The 19,171-nt window shown below is 45.7% G+C and overlaps 1 protein-coding gene across 2 annotated transcripts in view; it reads right to left on the bottom strand.

The window, feature by feature from the left end:
• The window catches only part of gabra6b (gamma-aminobutyric acid type A receptor subunit alpha6b), a 32,044-nt gene extending 14,162 nt beyond the window's left edge, over positions 1-17,882 (bottom strand). The window contains exons 1-8 of one of the 2 annotated variants that reach the window (XR_010795498.1): positions 17,668-17,882; positions 17,331-17,449; positions 14,335-14,402; positions 12,356-12,576; positions 10,010-10,092; positions 7,658-7,801; positions 7,408-7,560; positions 551-781 (exon numbers count right to left, since the gene is read on the bottom strand). Coding sequence is in view for 1 of the 2 variants with exons in the window: in XM_066645941.1 (XP_066502038.1) it covers positions 537-781; positions 7,408-7,560; positions 7,658-7,801; positions 10,010-10,092; positions 12,356-12,576; positions 14,335-14,402; positions 17,331-17,449; positions 17,668-17,705 (1,071 nt within the window). In the remaining variant the exon portion in view is untranslated. Of the gene's footprint in view, positions 1-536; positions 782-7,407; positions 7,561-7,657; positions 7,802-10,009; positions 10,093-12,355; positions 12,577-14,334; positions 14,403-17,330; positions 17,450-17,667 lie in introns of both variants that reach the window. The other variant, XM_066645941.1, reaches the window with a different exon arrangement.
• Between the last annotated feature and the right edge of the window lie 1,289 nt (positions 17,883-19,171).

Below are 19,171 nucleotides of genomic sequence, written 5' to 3'. Positions count from 1 at the left end.
AGAGGATGAGGTAGAAGATGATGGGGTAATATAGAATGATGTAGAGGATGACGAGGTAGTGGAGGATGAGTTAGAAGGTGCTGGCGTAATAGAGGATGATGTAGAAAGTGATGAGGTAGAAGGTGATGGGGAGTAGAGGACAAGGTAGAAGATGATGGGGTAATATAGGATGATGTAGAGGATGATGGGGTAGTAGAGGATAAGGTAGAAGATAATGAGATAGTAGATGATGAGGTAGAAGGTGCTGGGCTAATAGAGGATGATGTAGAAAGTGATGAGGTAGAAGGTGATGGGGTAATAGAGGACTATGTAGAAAGTGATGAGGTAGAAGGTGATGGGGTAATACAGAATGATGTAGAAGATGATGAGTTAGTAGAGGATGAGGTAGAAGATGATGGGGTAATACAGAATGATGTAGAGGATGATGAGGTAGTAGATGGGGGGTAGAGGATGAGGTAGGATGTGCTGGGGTAATAAAGGATGATGTAGAAAGTAATGAGGTAGTACAAGACATAGAAGAATAAGAGATGCATTACCGAAACGACCTCACCATCGCCTCCGGGCACCGTTGCCATAGCGACGTGGGCAGTGGCCTTGCGGAGCTCCCGATTGGCCTGCAGGGTGGAGAAGTAGTTGACAGCGGCAAACTCGATGAGGGCAGAGAAGACGAAAGCGAAGCAGACGGCGATGAACCAGTCCATGGCCGTCGCGTAGGAGACTTTGGGGAGAGAGTGACGGGCGCTGATACTCAGAGTGGTCATCGTCAGGACAGTGGTGATTCCTAATACAGGACACACACCCATACACACCCACACCAGTTCAATACACCCCAATAACTTCAATAACACAACCTTCAGAGCAGATCCTTAACAACACGTCTTAGCTATACATTTATACCAGGTGTTTTAAAATAACACTACGTAATATTTTTACCTTAAAATTTCAACTTCAAAATCATTGTGATGCTCCACTGAGCTATAACAGGGAGAATAGAACCTCTGTCATTGCGACTCCAGGCTCAGCACTGTGGAAACTGCACTATGTAACTTGTGATTTAGAGTAGAAAACCTCCCTCTCCCTCCCAGCTCCCCCTTGTTTTCAGGACAGTGCTGTAAAAGTGTATTACACTCTGCAGCTGTAGGGGAAGCCCAGGAGCAAAAATACTAAATCTTACCTAGAGTTAATTTAACACTGCACACAAGTCCATCCATCCATTATCTGTAACCGCTTATCCAATTTAGGGTCGCGGGGGGTCCAGAGCCTACCTGGAATCATCGGGCGCAAGGCGGGAATACACCCTGGAGGGGACGCCAGTCCTTCACAGGGCAACACAGACACACACACATTCACTCACACACTCACACCTACGGACACTTTCGAGTCACCAATCCACCTGCAACGTGTGTTTTTGGACTGTGGGAGGAAACCGGAGCACCCGGAGGAAACCCACGCGGACACGGGGAGAACACACCAACTCCTCACAGACAGTCACCCGGAGCGGGAATCGAACCCACCACACAAGTCCTTAACAACTAATTATTAGCAAAATGTCCTTAACAACACGCCCTTAACATACACCTCAATAACAACACAACACAACACAGTTCCTCTGACTTTACATTGAGCTTCTCCCTGAGCTCTTGCTGAGTTCTCAGAGTAGTTCTTTCTGAGCTCCCTGCGCTGTCCCAGAGTTCTCTTTGAGTTGTTTCTGAGCTTTCTCTGAGCTCCCTTGGTTCTACCTGAGCTCTCTCTGGGCTCTTTTTGAGTTCCTGCTGAGTTCTTTCTGAGCTCTCCCTGTGGAGCCTACTGAGAACTGATAGCACTCTGATCAGAAAGAATAGGGAAAATGAAGAGAGAAAACAATAAAAAAGAAGAGGAAAAAAACTGAGAAAATAAAAACGAGTAGATAAGAGTAGAGAAAAGAGAAGTGAAGAGCAGAGAAGAGAACGGTAGAGAAAAGAGAAGAGAAGTAAAGCAGAAGGATAAGAGAAGAGAAGGTGCTGCTGGGTAGAGCAGGGCTCATTGGAGCATTAGTTACTGGTCATTTGCTCTGAGAGTAACACAGAGAATAACTCTAGGATAAAGGCCAACATCCATCCATTCATCTCTCCATCCAGCTCTCCATCTCACACAAAGAGGGTGAAGGAGAGCACAGAGCATCAGAGACTGAGCTGGAGAAACACAGTGGGTCTGAAGGGTGTCTGTTACTCTGAATAATGTAAATGAATGTAGAAGTCACTAAAACTATGAAGGAACCGATATGGAATTATGTAGTAAACAGAGAAGTGTTAAAGAAACCAGAATATGTTTTATACTTTAGACTCTTCACAGTAGCCCCCTGTTGCTTTGATGACAGCTTCACACACTCTCTCCGTTCTCTCAGTCGGCTTCATGAGGTCGTCACCTGGAACGGTTTTCAGTGAACAGCTGTGGCCTCATCGAGAGTTAATCTGTAGAACCGCTCCCTTCTGAATGTGTCTGAGACTGTAAATGGGGTTGTGCAGAGGTAGGGGCTGGTACACAGTTCTATACAGTGACTAGCTCTACTCCACCAATCACTGATGAGGAGATCCAAACTTTTGATGTGTGTGTGTGTATTAATTTAACTAAATGTTTCTTACATAAAGCTTGAGTTTTATGACTTTTTAAGAAAGCTGAATACTGCGTATTTATCTTCCTTTTTTGGTTCTGGTCCTCTCTCTCTCTCTCTCTCTCTCTCTCTCTAACAAGCAACACAAGACAATGCTTTATTTCCTTTGTTTTCAGAGTGAAACAAAAGACCACCACAAAGCTGTCAGTGGAGAACTGAGAGTTGGATATGATTCATTGGTAGATGGAGGAGGAAAAGAACGACAGAATACAGTTCTTTAAGAAGACACGTGTGATAGAGGACATAATAATATTGATGTTATATTTATATTATTAAATATCACCATTAGACACTGACAAAGATGTCAGGTACAGAGCCCTCAGACCCTGGAACTCCATCGCTCCACAGAACACAGTTCCACTGTTCCAACAGCACATCAGCTGTGGATGTTGAGGGTGGAGACAGCACTCCTCCAGACCTCCACCAGCAGCTGAGACCACAGTGGGTTCTTCCAAGTGAACCGTGATGACGTACGTGGGCGAGTCGAGCTAAAGAAGTTCCAGAAAGAGCTCCGAGCCTGAAATAAACCGTGATGGCGCTGTGGAGCTGGATGGGGCGTGAACAGAGTGTTAGACCGTCCTCCACGAGGAGCTGGACCACGACACATTGTGAACACAGTGTGAACATAATTCACATAATTCACTCCAACGTTCTCACAATTCATGCATTCCTTTGAAGGAAGAGGTAGAGAACAGAGCTACTTCACTCCACAGAACCGTTCCTCAACGATGGGAGACTACGCCTCTCGCTCACACAGGACATGTGCAGCTGCTCCAGAGCATCCCATTTCAGGTCATAATGTTCTAGAGGTTAGACACACTGTGTTCACAATGGGAGCAGCTTAAAGGAGGTTAGAGAAAGAGAGAGAGAGAGAGAGAGAGAGAGAGAGGGAGAGAGAGATGAAAGGCTAAAAAGCAGTGCTTTGGGCAAAGCAACGCATTTATGAGAAAAGAAAAAAAATGGAGCTGGCAAAGAAAGAGAAAACGAGTTCTTCCGAGCAAATGTTGCTCCGAGAGATTTAAGCCCTTAGTGAAGACTCAGAGGACGTACTACAAAAAAGCATATGAATAAATAAATAAATAAATAAATGAATAAATAAATAAATGTTCCCCTTTAAGTGAAATCCTCTTAAAGCCACTGTCCACTCCTGTCCCTCCGCTCTGTCTCTGTGTGGTGACTAATGGGCGGAAATGGCGCTTAGGTGACGTCAGGTCTGCCACACAACCAATCAGAGCTAGCGATGCATTTATATCCCTCCCCTCAGCATGGGTCAGGAGTTCTGACGAGGGATACCTTGTCGAAATGTGCTGCCGTGGTGTTCTTTTATACATACAGTTGTTTAAGATGAAACGGACACCCGTGAAATGGACCCGGTGACGTTGCAAAGCCCTGTCTCTAACAGGAATCGCTGGCTTTTCAAAAACCACAACAACAGCAGCGGTAAAGTTAGGCGCTGTTTACTCATCGCGAATTCGTTGTTTTTGTTTTTTGTTGGAATGAACACGGCTCCGCCCCACTTCTCACAGATCAGTTACTTGTCGCACGTTCGGCTTTCACTGAAAATGAGGTTTGAGGTTGACAACAAACACCCTCACTGGACCACGATCTAGTTCTGCTACTCTCCCTACACTCAGTAAAACACGTGATGTATCACAGTGACCACTACAGGCTGCCCACCTTTCCTGCTGTTTAAGAGGAAATGGTGCAGAAACAACGAGCCTGTAATCCATCTACCTCAGGATCCATTAGTGAGCCACAGGAAGTGATTCAGGTCCCACACTAACTTCTGCCAACCACTGTGCATTAAGCTAATGATGCTTACTGTGTCCACGGATATAAACGTACAGGGAAACACGCCAGGAACATTCTAGAACCAACTATAACTGTGAATACACTCACATTCCTGATGTTCTGCTGGGTCTTCTCATCAGGAAGAGCCCAGACACATCCCACAGTTCCACTGTTCCACACAACAGAGGAACTCCATCACTCCAGAGAACACAGTTCCACTGTTCCACACACCAGAGGAACCCCATCACTCCAGAGAACACAGTTCCACTGTTCCACACACCAGAGGAACCCCATCACTCCAGAGAACACAGTTCCACTGTTCCACACACCAGAGGAACCCCATCACTCCAGAGAACACAGTTCCACTGTTCCACACACCAGAGGAACCCCATCACTCCAGAGAACACAGTTCCACTGTTCCACACACCAGAGGAACCCCATCACTCCAGAGAACACAGTTCCACTGTTCCACACACCAGTGTTGGGGCTTTTATGCCCTCCTTAACAAACAACTCATTCACAGGACTCTTTATTAGAGTATTGTTTCCCTCAGAACATGATAGAAATGACTTTCAAAAACAGCATTCATTGCTGTCGCAGAGAAAGGAAGCCACACCCACCACTCCTTAAGTGGTCATCTGCCCACACCCACACCTTCTAATGTGGGAATCCCGCCACATCTATAACGCATTATGTGGTCATCTGGCCACACCCACACCTACTTATGTGGGCATCTGGCCACACCCACAACTCTGTATATGGGCATGACACCCTTTATCAATGACAAAAAAATTTGGGTTACCCTCAGGAAACAATGTCCTGCAGTTTATCACAACAATGATACCATTGGCTTCTAATTATGTTGTGCCTGCTGCTTTAAGCGGCGGCGCAATATATTGTTCTTCTATTTTTTTCAGTATTCTTATTATTCCGCGTTTCCTTGTTCACTTAACTCGTCCCGCAGTTTTCGAGCTATTGACTCCGTTCCACCTGGAAATCGTGCATCTTATAGCAATGATGTGGGCTTGTATACAGCTTTCCGATACCTGCACTCGTTTGCCCGCTACACTCGTTTTTCACTCCATTTTCCCCAGTCATTTCTATGGAATTAATTTTCAAAGTGCTCTATCTCAGTCAATTTTCAAGCTACGGACACGAGATTTCAGACGGTCGGACCTGGGCACACCGGGACCCGTCACATCCGTTTTTGGACTTCTTGCTCTCATCCTTCCCTTTCTATCCCTCCTTCAAAATATCTCCATTCATTTCAATGGGTGGCAGTTAGAGTGGGTGATGTCACTGCACTCTAGCTTCTCTGCCCGAAAACCGTTTTTTCACTTTTCAGCTGAACAATTCACCATAACTTCCTTATAGTTTCACCTAGAAACTTCATTTAAATTTTACATGGTAGGGAAACTTGTCCTTTTTAGCACCTGTAAATTTGAACATTATTGAAAATACGGTTTGTGAGTTATGAATTTTTGTTCGGCACTAGGGAGGGTTTCAGCTCCCATAGAGTTCAATGTATTTTTAGAGCGGCTCAGAGTGCAGTTTCTAAATTTTTCTCCTCTATTTAACTCTTCATATCATGCTTAATTTACACTCAATTTGCAGATTTTTTTATACCCCAGAGTCTCCTTGCCGCAACGGTATATACAGTTAAGTGATTTGGGAAAATCTTTCCAAGCTATAAGCATTTGTTCGGAGGGTGGGTACGCTCCCATAGGAATGCATTGAAATGATTTTTTATCAATGATAACTTCCTTATACTTTCACCTACAGACTTCATTTAAATGTCAAGTGGTAGAGAAATTTCCCCTTTCAGACCGTTTGAGAATATTGTTTTTGAGTTATGAATTTTTGTTTGGCACTTGTGAGGGTTTCAGCTCCGATAGAGCTCAATGTTTTTTAAGAGCGGGTCGGCACGCAGATTTTCAAAATGTTGCCTGTTTTTAACTCAGAATTACACCATCAATTCTCGCTCAAAGTGCAAAAATTTTACACCATCTCGAGCGCCAGACTTTCATTGTCGCTACAGTATGTTTAATTCATTTTTGGACCTGGAAAAGTTTTCGAGCTTTTTTGGATTTTTTGGAGGGTCCCCCCCTGGTCAAAGTTCATTGAATCGTGAGTCTGTCAGTTGTGTTCTTTGAGTGTGTGTGTGTGAGAGAGAGAGAGTGGTGAGGGGGAGGGGAAGGGGGCAGAGGGAGAGATGGAGGGGGAGAGGTGTGAAGGACACAGAAATACATAGGCAGTCTCTAAGACTTTTAAGGTCATTTTTAAGCTGAACGTCTTGATTATCCAGGGTTTCTTAAGGTGGATTTATTTTTTAAAATACCTTGTTCAAAACATACTGGCTGTTTTCAACATTTTTACCTTTATTTACAGTGGTCATTTTTAAACGTGGACATCTCAATACCATTCTGGGGTTCTTAAAGTGGAATTGTTTTTAAAGGTGAAATTCAAAATGTATCATTTTTCATTCACAGCCTACGGAGCTCCATAGAGTCCAATGTAAACTGCTGTGGGAGAGTGCTCTCTTAACATCCCACTACCAACAGCTTAGCAGTCAACTCCTTCACCACAGCATCCCCTAGGGACCTACGTGTTTACCGTATAGACAGCCTCACTTTAAGCGGGAAAGACGCAGATTGAGGGACGGGGGTTTCAGCGGCGCAACATCTCGCGTTTCCTCTTGGAAATGCAGACCTCTAGTTCCAATTTGCCACCTTAAATAACCCTCATCTGACTCATTATCACCTTAAAAACACTGCATTAAACACTGTATATTACTCAGTTCCACCTTAACACATCATTCTTGACACCACCTAAAACCCCACATTCCCCACAGACACTGACCAAAGGAGATGACCCAGTCAAGGCATGGAGACCACCTGCAGTTCCACTGCGCCTCCCCCCCAGGTCTTTCAGAGTACAGCATTGGGAAAGGGAAAGCGCAGGCTTACCGAACACAGTCCTGGCAGGAACAGACTCTTTGTTGATCCAGAAGGAAACCTGAGCCAGGATCACGGTCATGATGCAGGGGATGTACGTCTGGATCAGGAAAAATCCCATCTTCCTCTGCAGGTGGAAGTGAACCGTCATGACAATGTATTCCCCTGAAGGAGAAGGACGCAGGTCAGTGTCTGAACACCCCTCATCATCATGTCAGTTACAAATCACAGACTGCTCCTTCAATGGCCTCGAATGACTTACCGGTGTTGGACTTCAGGTGTTCACTGGAGACGGTTTGTCCGACGAGGTCATACTGCAGCAGACTGGACGACTCCTGAGGGACTTCCACAGAAAACAGCGGCCCTTTCTTCCACGTGTACACGATCTCGCTCACGGGATACGCATCTACAGCAAACAGGAGGAGGGGGCGTTACAGACACGGGGGCAATATATGGCAGTCCAGTCCAGTCACACAGTCAGAAGTGGAATCAGAAATAACCGCAGCAGTTTATTTCAGTCCCCATTAACATCTGCCCACAATAAATACACACTCAATAACACTGACTGAAACGTTGTTGTCTGGGGATTTCTCAATCATTCTCACATTAAAATTAAACAATAACAAAACCAAAACAAAGGAATGTTTCATATCGTCTCTGTCCAAAGAAAACCCTTTATCTCCAAAATAACAACTTAACAGAGGAAGGAGAAATCCTTCTTAACTTTCAGTGGAAGAAGATTTAATTCAGAGTAATTTTGGAGTGTTTCTATTGGTCATTCATCATTACATTTGCACAGAGTGTAAAGGACAGCTGCTATGTTGAAATGACATAGAGGACATGTTTGGGACGCAATAAAACCATACTTCAATTTTATATTTATCTACCACATTTTTAAACTCCATGTTCCATGTTTCAACTTTTATCATGTTTCTTGAAGAAGAACCAGTGAATAAAACAACGAGTGCACCTTTAAAATTCAGCAGAAATCTTCCTCTTTGGCGTGTGCACAGAAAAATATATCAATCTAAATGTGTTTGTTTTTTAGATTTATTAGAAATGATCATTTTATAATGTGTCTAACTTGACTCAAGTCAATTAGAGTATCCATCAATCCATTATCCACCGCCTATCCGGGTCCGGGTCACAGGGGAAGCAGTCGGAGCAAAGAAACCCAGACCTCCCTCTCCCACCGCCTCCAGCTCCTCCGGGGGTATACCGAGGCATTCCCAGGCCAGTCGAGTCATGTAGTCTCTCCAGCGTGTTCTTGGTCTTCCCCGTTGGACATTCCCGGAACACCTCACCTGGAAGGCGTCGAGGAGGCATCTGAACCAGATGCCCAAACCACCTCAACTGGCTCCTCTCGATGTGGAGGAGCAGCGGCTCCACATTGAGTCTCTCCTGGATGTCCGAGCTCCTAACCCTTTCTCTAAGGGAGACTCCAGACACCCTGCGGAGAAAACTCATTTCAGCGGCTTGGACCCGTGATCTCGTTCTTTCAGTCACTACCCAAAGCTTGTGACCATAGGTGAGGGTTGGGACATAAATTGAACGGTAAATCGAGAGCTTTTCTTTTCTGCTCAGCTCTCATAACGGCTCCACAACAGACCGGTACAGAGCCCGCATTACTGCTGACGCTGCACCGATCTGCCTGTCAGTCTCCCGCTCCATCTTTCCCTCATTCATGAACAAGACCCCGAGGTATTTAAACTCCTCCACTTGAGGCAGGATCTCACTTCCAACCTGGAGAGAGCACTCCACCCTTTTCCGAATGAGTACCATGGACTCAGACTTGGAGATGCTGATCCTCATTCCTACCGCTTCACACTCGGCTGCAAACTGGTCCAGCAAGAGCTGAAGGTTCCAGCTCTATGAAGCCAACAAGACCACATCATCCGCAAAAAGCAGACATGGAATCCTGAGACCACCAAACCGGACACCCTCCGCCACTTGGCTACGCCGAGAAATTCTGTCTGTAAAAGTTATGAACAGAACCAGTGACAACGGGCAGCCTTGACAGAGTCCAACTTACTGCCAGCCATACAAACCAGACTCCTGCTCTGTTTATACAGGGACTGGATGGCTCGTAGCAAAGAGCCCAGTACCCCATACTCCCCGAGCACCCCCCACAGAATACCCCGAGGGACGCAGTCGAATGCCTTCTCCAGATCCACAAAACACATGTAGACCGGTTGAGCAAACTCCCACACACCCTCCAGGATCCTAGCGAGAGTAAAGAGCTGGTCCTGTGTTCCACGACCGGGGTGGAATCTGCATAGACCTTACCGGGGAGGCTGAGGAGTGTGATCCCCCTATAGTTGGAACACACCCTCCGATCCCCCTTTTTAAATTGAGTAATTTACTCAATTAGAGTAAATTAACCAAATGTTGCCATTTTGATCATCAATCGACAGTGCTGCAGTAGAGTGGCTTTACCTCTGGCCTTAGGACTGTTAGGATTTCAAAATTGGTAGTTGGCATTTTTTAACAGGTTTAAATAGATTCAGTCCAGGACTGGGTGTAAATACTAAGCTGAGGAACTGATTTGAATCTATTCTGTTCACCAGATATATCTACTCTAACATAAATTAAAATTCCATAGTTGAGGACTCACAGCTCCCGAACTTCAGGGGGCAGGAGTGACCATCCATTGGGAAGTTGATGAGCCTCATCGGACACTCGGCATTGATGGTCAGTCTGCACGTGTAAACAGAGGGAAATAAAGGTGACATAAGGAAAAGCTCATAGTTTCAGTGCTTGTGTTCATACATTTGGGAATCTGGAGTCTACCAACCCACAAACGGTGAAGTAAGACCACCCAGTTTGGTTTTGGGGGCTGTGGTCACACTAGAATTCACACTGTGTTCCCCTGTGGAGGAGGGGGAGAATAAGTCACTTACAAAGTAAATAACACACCCTCAGCCTGCGGATTATCAGCCTTTAGCAGGGTTCCCCCTCTTCTCCACAGAGGAACACAGTTCTGTTTCTTAATGAAACGTCTGTGACCTGCTTTGGTCCAAACCCCACGAGCCCCACAGCAGTGTTCTCCCCTGTGTAAACAGACCTGTTCAGAAAGCCCACTTTCAGCACCTGTTCCTTTAAATGATAATGAGCCGCTCGCTGTTCACCCTGACCCCGAGCGCACAGCAGTGAGGAGCGAGGAGCAGAAGCTCTGGTTTTTAGCTGTTTTCACTCTGTTCACTTTCGTCTCCGTTTTTACTTAGTGCTCTTATTTCTCCACGCTCATTGTGTCTGTTTTGCTGAGTTTAACCTTCTCACATAAATACGAGTCCAGTGTTGTGATTGGACAGACTCAGACGAGGGGGCAGGGCCATTCTAAAATCTCTGCACTTGGCCTCAGAAGCAGAGCAGAATCAGAACGTCTTGTTTTATCCTGTGTTTCTAACTCAGGCAGCACACAGAAAAAAACTGACTGGGGTCTTGTTTCACAATGTGTGGGTTGGTGGGTTCTGGGTTCACACTTTAATGTGTAACTTTATTTTGTAAAGCTCACACAAATATGAGGCAGTTTAATCTCCTCTCCTTCAATAAAACAGGGTTTTTCAGGACTGTCAGGGCGTATAATGCATTATTGATCAAGGACAGGAATATTGATCATAAATCAGTGTATTATCAGAGCTCACATTAAACTAATCAATAATAAGCTCTTAAAGATCTGAACTGGGATGGGTATGAGCTCACATACACAAACAGTGCATCCAACAATAACGTAAGCCTTTTATGTTTTAGATATTTTAGAGCTGTGTTTTTTATGGCAGGTTCTACTTTTGGAGAATACCATTCCAGTATGAAGACATAGCTGTAATATTCCGGTCCCCACCACTAACAAAACTCTCTGTGTCTTGGAAGTATTCCTGCTGTATATCAGCCCCAATACATCCCTCGATACCAGCAGGGACAAAGTGAGGTGGAGGACAGAGTGAGGATGGAAGAGTGAGGAGGGAAGATTGAGGAGTACAGAGTGATGAGGGAAGAGTGAGGAGGACAGAGTGATGAGGACAGAGTGAGGAGGGAAGAGTGAGGAAGGACGGAGTGACAAGAGAAGAGTGAGGAGTACAGAGTGAGGAGGGAAGAGTGAGGAGGGAAGAGTGAGGAGGACGGAGTGAGAAGGACGGAGTGACAAGAGAAGAGTGACGAGGGAAGATTGAGGAGTACAGAGTGATGAGGGAAGAGTGAGGAGGGAAGAGTGATGAGCACAGAGTGAGGAGGGAAAAGTGAGTAGGACGGAGTGATGAGGGAAGAGTGAGGAGTACAGAGTGAGGAGGGAAGAGTGAGGAGGATGGAGTAAGGAGGACGGAGTGACAAGAGAAGAGTGACGAGGGAAGATTGAGGAGTACAGAGTGATGAGGGAAGAGTGAGGAGGGAAGAGTGACGAGCACAGAGTGAGGAGGGAAAAGTGAGTAGGACGGAGTGATGAGGGAAGAGTGAGGAGTACAGAGTGAGGAGGGAAGAGTGAGGAGGATGGAGTAAGGAGGACGGAGTGACAAGAGAAGAGTGACGAGGGAAGATTGAGGAGTACAGAGTGATGAGGGAAGAGTGAGGAGGGAAGAGTGACGAGCACAGAGTGAGGAGGGAAAAGTGAGGAGGACGGAGTGATGAGGGAAGAGTGAGTAGTACAGAGTGAGGAGGAAGGAGTGAGGAGGACGGAGTGACGAGGGAAGATTGAGGAGTACAGAGTGATGAGGGAAGAGTGAGGAGGACAGAGTGAGGAGGGAAGAGTGAGGAGGGAAGAGTGATTAAGGAAGAGTGAGGAGGACAGAGTGACGAAGGAAGAGTGAGGAGGACAGAGTGACGAGGACAGAGTGATGAAGACAGAGTGAGGAGGGAAGAGTGAGGAGGGAAAAGTGAGGAGGAAAGAGTGAGGACAAAGTCTAAACACACGAGTGAATGGGTGACTAAATGAAGGAATGAGTTGGAGGAGGCTCTAGAGAGGCTGTACCTCATGGTGTAAAGGATGGTTCCGTTCTGCATGATGCGGAACAGCTTGTTGGGCGTGGTCATGTTGTGGGAGATGGAGCGCTTGCCGTTGCGGAAGAACGTGTCTGGTGTCCAGATCTTACTGACCATAAGGTTGTTCAGACGCAGGATGTCGATGGGACCCTCAAAGCGCAGACGCTCGTCTATCCACGTCTGACGGAAAAACACGTCCATCGTGTACTCCTGATTACGGGAATATTCATGTTATATATGATAATGGTTATGAATTATAAACCAAACAACTACAACAACAATAATAAAATACAACAACATTCATTCATTCTCTGTAACCGCTTATCCAGCTCAGCGTCGCGGTGGGTCCAGAGCTCACCTGGAATCACTGGGCACATGGCGGGAATACACCCGCGCCGAATAGGCGCCAGTCCTTCACAGGGCAACACAGACACACACCTACGGACACTTTTGATTCGCCAATCCACCTACCAACATGTCTTTTTGGACTGTGGGAGGAAACCGGAGCACGCAGAGGAAACCCACGCAGACACAGGGAGAACACACCAAACTCCTCACAGACAGTCACCCGGAGGAAACCCACGCAGACACGGGGAGAACACACCAAACTCCTCACAGACAGTCACTCGGAGGAAATCCACACAGACACAGGGAGAACACACCACACTCCTCACAGACAGTCACCCGGGAATCGAACCCACAACCTCCAGGTCCCTGGAGCTGTGTGACTGCGACACTACCTGCTGCGCCACCGTGCCGCCAAAACAACAACATATTTACATATATTTAACTAATACTGAATATTTAAAGGAACTCTAGGTAAGATTTATTTGTATATATAAAATTTAAACATGGATCATATTAGGGCATAATTTTTATTTAATTCAGAAAATGGACCACAACCAAAAATTGAGTGTGAACTAGGGCTGGACAATAATTCAGTTTCAATATATATATCACCATATAAAATGTTTCAATAATATTGATATGAGTTTTAACTTTACTACAGCATCTGTCACTGACTGAGGGTCATTAGAGGGCGCTGTCCTCTGTTCAGCACTTTAAAGTTAGTTTAAGTATATCAATATTGACAAAGTCGAGAGGTTTAGGTTTGACGGCGATGTCATGTTTCCTGTTTTCAGTAGTTTTATGTGGTTCATATCGATATCGACCGAAACTAAGCAATAAACCGTGATATAAATACTGTTCATATCGTCCAGCCGTAGCGTGAAGGCTGCTGCATTGGAAACCCGTGACCTGAGACCCGTCCGCACCGCAGCGGGACTGTGTCAGAGCGTATCACACGGCACGGGGGGGGGGTGGGGTCAGTCCACAGCACAGAGTATAAAGACCGCTCCGACGGGAACCTCAGTGATAGGGAGCTCAATCCAGATTAAAATCTCTCAGCTAAGCTCTTCTAATGACGTCCAGCTCAAACGCCACAATAATCAACTCCACAGTGGACACAGACACAGCACACACACTATATACACAGTATATATATACACACTGCTACACACACACACACTCCTACACACTATATACACACTGCTACACACACACGCACACTGTATACACAAAAATACTACACAACATTTAACTTAAAAAATGTTGCATGTTTACACACACACACACTGTGTATACACATATGCCATTTGCACAACTGCGTGCTAACCATAAACAACAGCAGCAGTGTCCCTCACTGGTGGGCGGGGACTCGCTGGGGACTGGTCTGCATAGCCCCGCCCCCAACCCAAGCTCCCCACAGAGCCTGGGGAGCTGCCACTATACACTGTGTGTGTGTGTGTGTGTGTGTGTGTATTACATTACTGTTGGGTCAAAACCCTTGTATCTCCCTCTGTGTTCATACTTCAGTAAACATTTGATGAGGAATGGACCAAACATACTCTGAAAACTTACACCCCCAGTGTGTGTGTGTGTGTGTGTGTGTGTGTGTTACTCACGCACCATCTCCACATCGGACACGGGGCCGAAGCTGGTGACGAAAATGTCCGTTTTGACCTCCGTCACCGGTCCTGAGCACAGAGAACACACAGGGTATAACCTCCACACAGACCAAGAGTCCCCCACAGGGGTATAACCCCCCAGCCTTGGTGTGTGGAACAGTGGAACTGTGTTCTCTGGAGTGAAGGGGTTCCTCTGGTGTGTGGAACAGTGGAACTGTGTTCTCTGGAGTGAAGGGGTTCCTCTGGTGTGTGGAACAGTGGAACTGTGTTCTCTAGAGTGATGGAGTTCCTCTGGTGTGTGGAACAGTGGAACTGTGTTCTCTGGAGTGATGGGGTTCCTCTGGTGTGTGGAACAGTGGAACTGTGTTCTCTGGAGTGATGGAGATCCTCTGGTGTGTCGAACAGTGGAACTGTGTTCTCTGGAGTGAAGGAGTTCCTCTGGTGTGTGGAACAGTGGAACTGTGTTCTCTGGAGTGAAGGAGTTCCTCTGGTGTGTGGAACAGTGGAACTGTGTTCTCTGGAGTGATGGGTTTCCTCTGGTGTGTGGAACAGTGGAACTGTGTTCTATGGAGCGATGGAGTTCCTCTGGTGTGTGGAACAGTGGAACTGTGTTCTCTGGAGCGATGGAGTTCCTCTGGTGTGTGGAACAGTGGAACTGTGTTCTCTGGAGTGGTGGGGTTCCTCTGCTGTGTGGAACAGTGGTACTGTGTTCTCTGGAGTGATGGGGTTCCTCTGGTGTGTGGAACAGTGGAACTGTGTTCTCTGGAGTGATGGGGTTCCTCTGCTGTGTGGAACAGTGGTACTGTGTTCTCTGGAGTGATGGAGATCCTCTGGTGTGTGGAACAGTGGAACTGTGTTCTCTGGAGTGATGGAGTTCCTCTGGTGTGTGGAACAGTGGAACTGTGTTCTCTGGAGCGATGGAGTTCCTCTGGTGTGTGGAACAGTGGAACTGTGTTCTCTAGAGTGATGGGGTTCCTCTGGTGTGTGGAACAGTGGTACTGTGTTCTCTGGAGTGAAGGAGTTCCTCTGGTGTGTGGAACAGTGGTACTGTGTTCTCTGGAGTGAAGGAGTTCCTCTGGTGTGTGGAACAGTGGAACTGTGTTCTCTGGAGTGATGGAGTTCCTCTGGTGTGTGGAACAGTGGAACTGTGTTCTCTGGAGTGATGGAGTTCCTCTGGTGTGTGGAACAGTGGAACTGTGTTCTCTGGAGTGATGGAGATCCTCTGGTGTGTGGAACAGTGGAACTGTGTTCTCTGGAGTGAAGGAGTTCCTCTGGTGTGTGGAAGAGTGGAACTGTGTTCTCTGGAGTGAAGGAGTTCCTCTGGTGTGTGGAACAGTGGAACTGTGTTCTCTGGAGTGAAGGAGTGACCCTGGAGCACCTGCACATGAGCCCGAGTTCCTCTGGTGTGTGGAACAATGGAACCGTGTTCTCTGGAGTGATAGAGTTCCTCTGGTGTGTGGAACAGTGGAACTGTGTTCTCTGGAGTGATGGGGTTCCTCTGGTGTGTGGAACAGTGGAACTGTGTTCTCTAGAGTGATGGGGGTTCCTTTGGTGTGTGGAACAGTGGAACTGTGTTCTCTGGAGTGATGGGGTTCCTCTGGTGTGTGGAACAGTGGAACTGTGTTCTCTGGAGTGATGGAGTTCCTCTGGTGTGTGGAATAGTGGAACTGTGTTCTCTGGAGTGATGGAGTTCCTCTGGTGTGTGGAACAGTGGAAGTGTGTTCTCTGGAGTGATGGGGTTCCTCTGGTGTGTGGAACAGTGGAACTGTGTTCTCTGGAGTGATGGAGTTCCTCTGGGGTGAGTTGGAGTGGTGAGTTTGATCCAGAACTAATCCCCAACACCAGCCCCTGACCCTCACTGATGATGATGAGAAGGCTGAATGCCATCAGATCCTCACAGCTATGTTCCTAGAGCTGTTTTTTTTTTTTTTTTTTTTTTTTTTTTTATTAAAGCAAAGAAGCTGGATCTTTATATTGAACTGAAAATGTATTAAATTGTTAAACTGGAATTAAATAAATATTATAATGAATGTGGATATAATTAACTGAGTTTATTAATGACGCTATCACATACCCCCCACAGTCTAATACATATCTCTGTTCCTTTTAACGAGTAAAATACGTTTAATTTAGAGTAGTTTTCATAATTTATTTCTTTAACAGAGACAACACACAGTAATGTACCTTTAAGATAAATGTTCTAAAAGGTAAATGTGTCAGATTCAGCTACAGATCATTAGTTTAGATCTAAACTAACAGAGAGACAGAGTATCACATGGGACACCACATATTTACTGAATTTTAACATGATTTTAACCTGTTAATTAAAAGAAATAACATAAATACAGAATAATTAAAAATCTATATTAAAAAATATATATAATCAAAAACCTCTAAGTAGTATTTGTAAATAAACAGTGACTGTATGTGACCCCCCCAAATAAATAAAAATACATAAATAAATAAAATTAAAAACTAATTTTTTAAAGTGAAAGTAGTAAGACCTTTTTGTTGTATTTCTTTAGAATTAAATATTTACTGTGCATTAATTTATTCACATTTTGTGATTTATTTGTATTGTTTCCTAATGTGTCAAAAATAATTTTAGCAATCTGAGCAAGAATTATTAAAATTAGTCTTCAATAAAAAAGTTAAAAGCTTTTATTTAAAAGACTGATTCAGAAAATTAAAAAAAAAACAATTGTACATTTGGAGAATAAGATTAATTTAAGATCTGTGTGTGATATTTACTGAGGATTAACTTCTAGCACAGGCCACGTTTTTGTGTTTTACACATTTCTCCAAAAATGAAGATTAAATTTAGAAGATAATCACAGGAAACTGTCTTTTGTCTTTGAACAAATTAATAGTTTTTTTTTTTTTTTTTTTTTTTCAGAAACTCGGAGGAAGTGTCGGTGTGTGAAACTGAGCAGAAACCGCGGTGAGCGGAAGTGTAGAGTCACGGGTTTATGGGATAAATATTGAAGATAAAAGTACCTCCGAACCCCGGCCGCAGTCTGTTGTCATATCCGTCCAGGAGTCGGTCCAGGATGCGCGTGATGTTGTCCAGGTAGATGCTGCTCTCCGTGGGCGCGCTGAGCTCCACCTGCCTCGCGCTAAACAGCAACAACAACAACAACCTCCTCATCCTCAGACCCTACAACTCTAATTTACATAAAAACACTGCTCCAGAAGTTAGAAACACACGCACTGCACCGTGCAACAGATAGTACCCACGCAAACACACACACACCGCGCGCTCTTAAATCAACAGTGAACAAACGCAGCTCGCGCGCGACACCGAAAAACCAATAAAAGTGCTGTTCCCACTCACCAATAAACCAGAGCCACGCACGTGCACCACCAAGCCATGTCTTTATTACACTCTCTCTCTTTATCACTCTTCCTCTCACTTCTTCTCTTTAGATTCTTGACTGCTCTCTCACTTTCTCTCTCTCTCCCACTTTCTAGCTTCTATCTCTTTCCTTCTCTCTTTCTCTCTCTCTCTCCTACTGTTACTCTTCTACTCTGTGGCTGTCCACTCAGTAAACTCTCTCTCTCACTCCTACTCCTCTTTCCATCACTTCTCTTTCTACCTCTCTGCGTTCTATTCTCTCTCTCTCTCTCTCTGCTGCTGGGGGAGTGTTTTTACATGCGCTGGAGGAGGAGGCATTATGGAAGATTTTCCATTCTTTGTGTGAGTGTGTGTGTGTGTGTGTGTGTGTGTGTGTGTGTGAGGCAGAATTACTGCATAAAACCGAGAAACAACATCAGATCTGTGCAGTTATTGATTTAATTATTAGTAATCAGTTCCAGTGACCCTGGAGCACCTGCACATGAGCCCGAGTTCCTCTGGTGTGTGGAACAATGGAACCGTGTTCTCTCGAGTGATGGGGGTTCCTCTGATGTGTGGAACAGTGGAACTGTGTTCTCTGGAGTGATGGAGTTCCTCTGGTTTGTGGAACAGTGGAACTGTGTTCTCTGGAGTGATTGGGTTCCTCTGGTGTGTGGAAAAGTGGAATTGTGTTCTCTAGAGTGATGGGGGTTCCTCTGGTGTGTGGAACAGTGGAACTGTGTTCTCTGGAGTGATGGGGTTCCTCTGGTGTGTGGAACAGTGGAACTGTGTTCTCTGGAGTGATGGGGGTTCCTCTGGTGTGTGGAACAGTGGAACTGTGTTCTCTGGAGTGATGGGGTTCCTCTGGTGTGTGGAACAGTGGAACTGTGTTCTCTGGAGTGATGGGGTTCCTCTGGTGTGTGGAACAGTGGAACTGTGTTCTCTGAAGTGATGGGGTTCCTCGGGGATGAGTTGGAGTGGTGAATTTGATCCAGAACTAATACCCAACACCAGCCCCTGACCCTCACTGATGATGATGAGGCTGAACTCCATCAGATCCTCACAGCTATGTCCCAGTGTGTGGTGTAAAGCCCTTCCAGGAAAATAGAGACAGTGAGGAGAGGAACACACGCCTATAACAATGAGACATAAAGAGTAGTGAGTGGTAATGCAATATTATATAATTTCTCTGTGTGTCGGTCGTCCTCTAGTCCTTCATCAGTGACACAAGACGCTGTCGGCTGGATGTTTTTGGTCGGTGGACTGTTCTCAGTCGAGACACTGAGGGGGTTAAAACTCCAGCAGCACTGCTTTGTCTGAGCCACTCTACACCAGCACAACACACACTGACACACCACCACCACGTCAGTGTCACTGCAGCGCTGAGAATGATCCACCACCACATCACACCTGCTCTGTAGGGGTCCTGAGCGCTGAGGAACAGGGGGAAAAGGGGTTGTTAATGGGTCCATTATGAGTTGGATCCCATCTGTGGACAGACTCC

This window comes from Hoplias malabaricus, chromosome 15 (assembly GCF_029633855.1).
Source record: "Hoplias malabaricus isolate fHopMal1 chromosome 15, fHopMal1.hap1, whole genome shotgun sequence".
NCBI lineage: Eukaryota > Metazoa > Chordata > Actinopteri > Characiformes > Erythrinidae > Hoplias > Hoplias malabaricus.
This window is presented reverse-complemented; position numbering and strand designations above follow the sequence as displayed.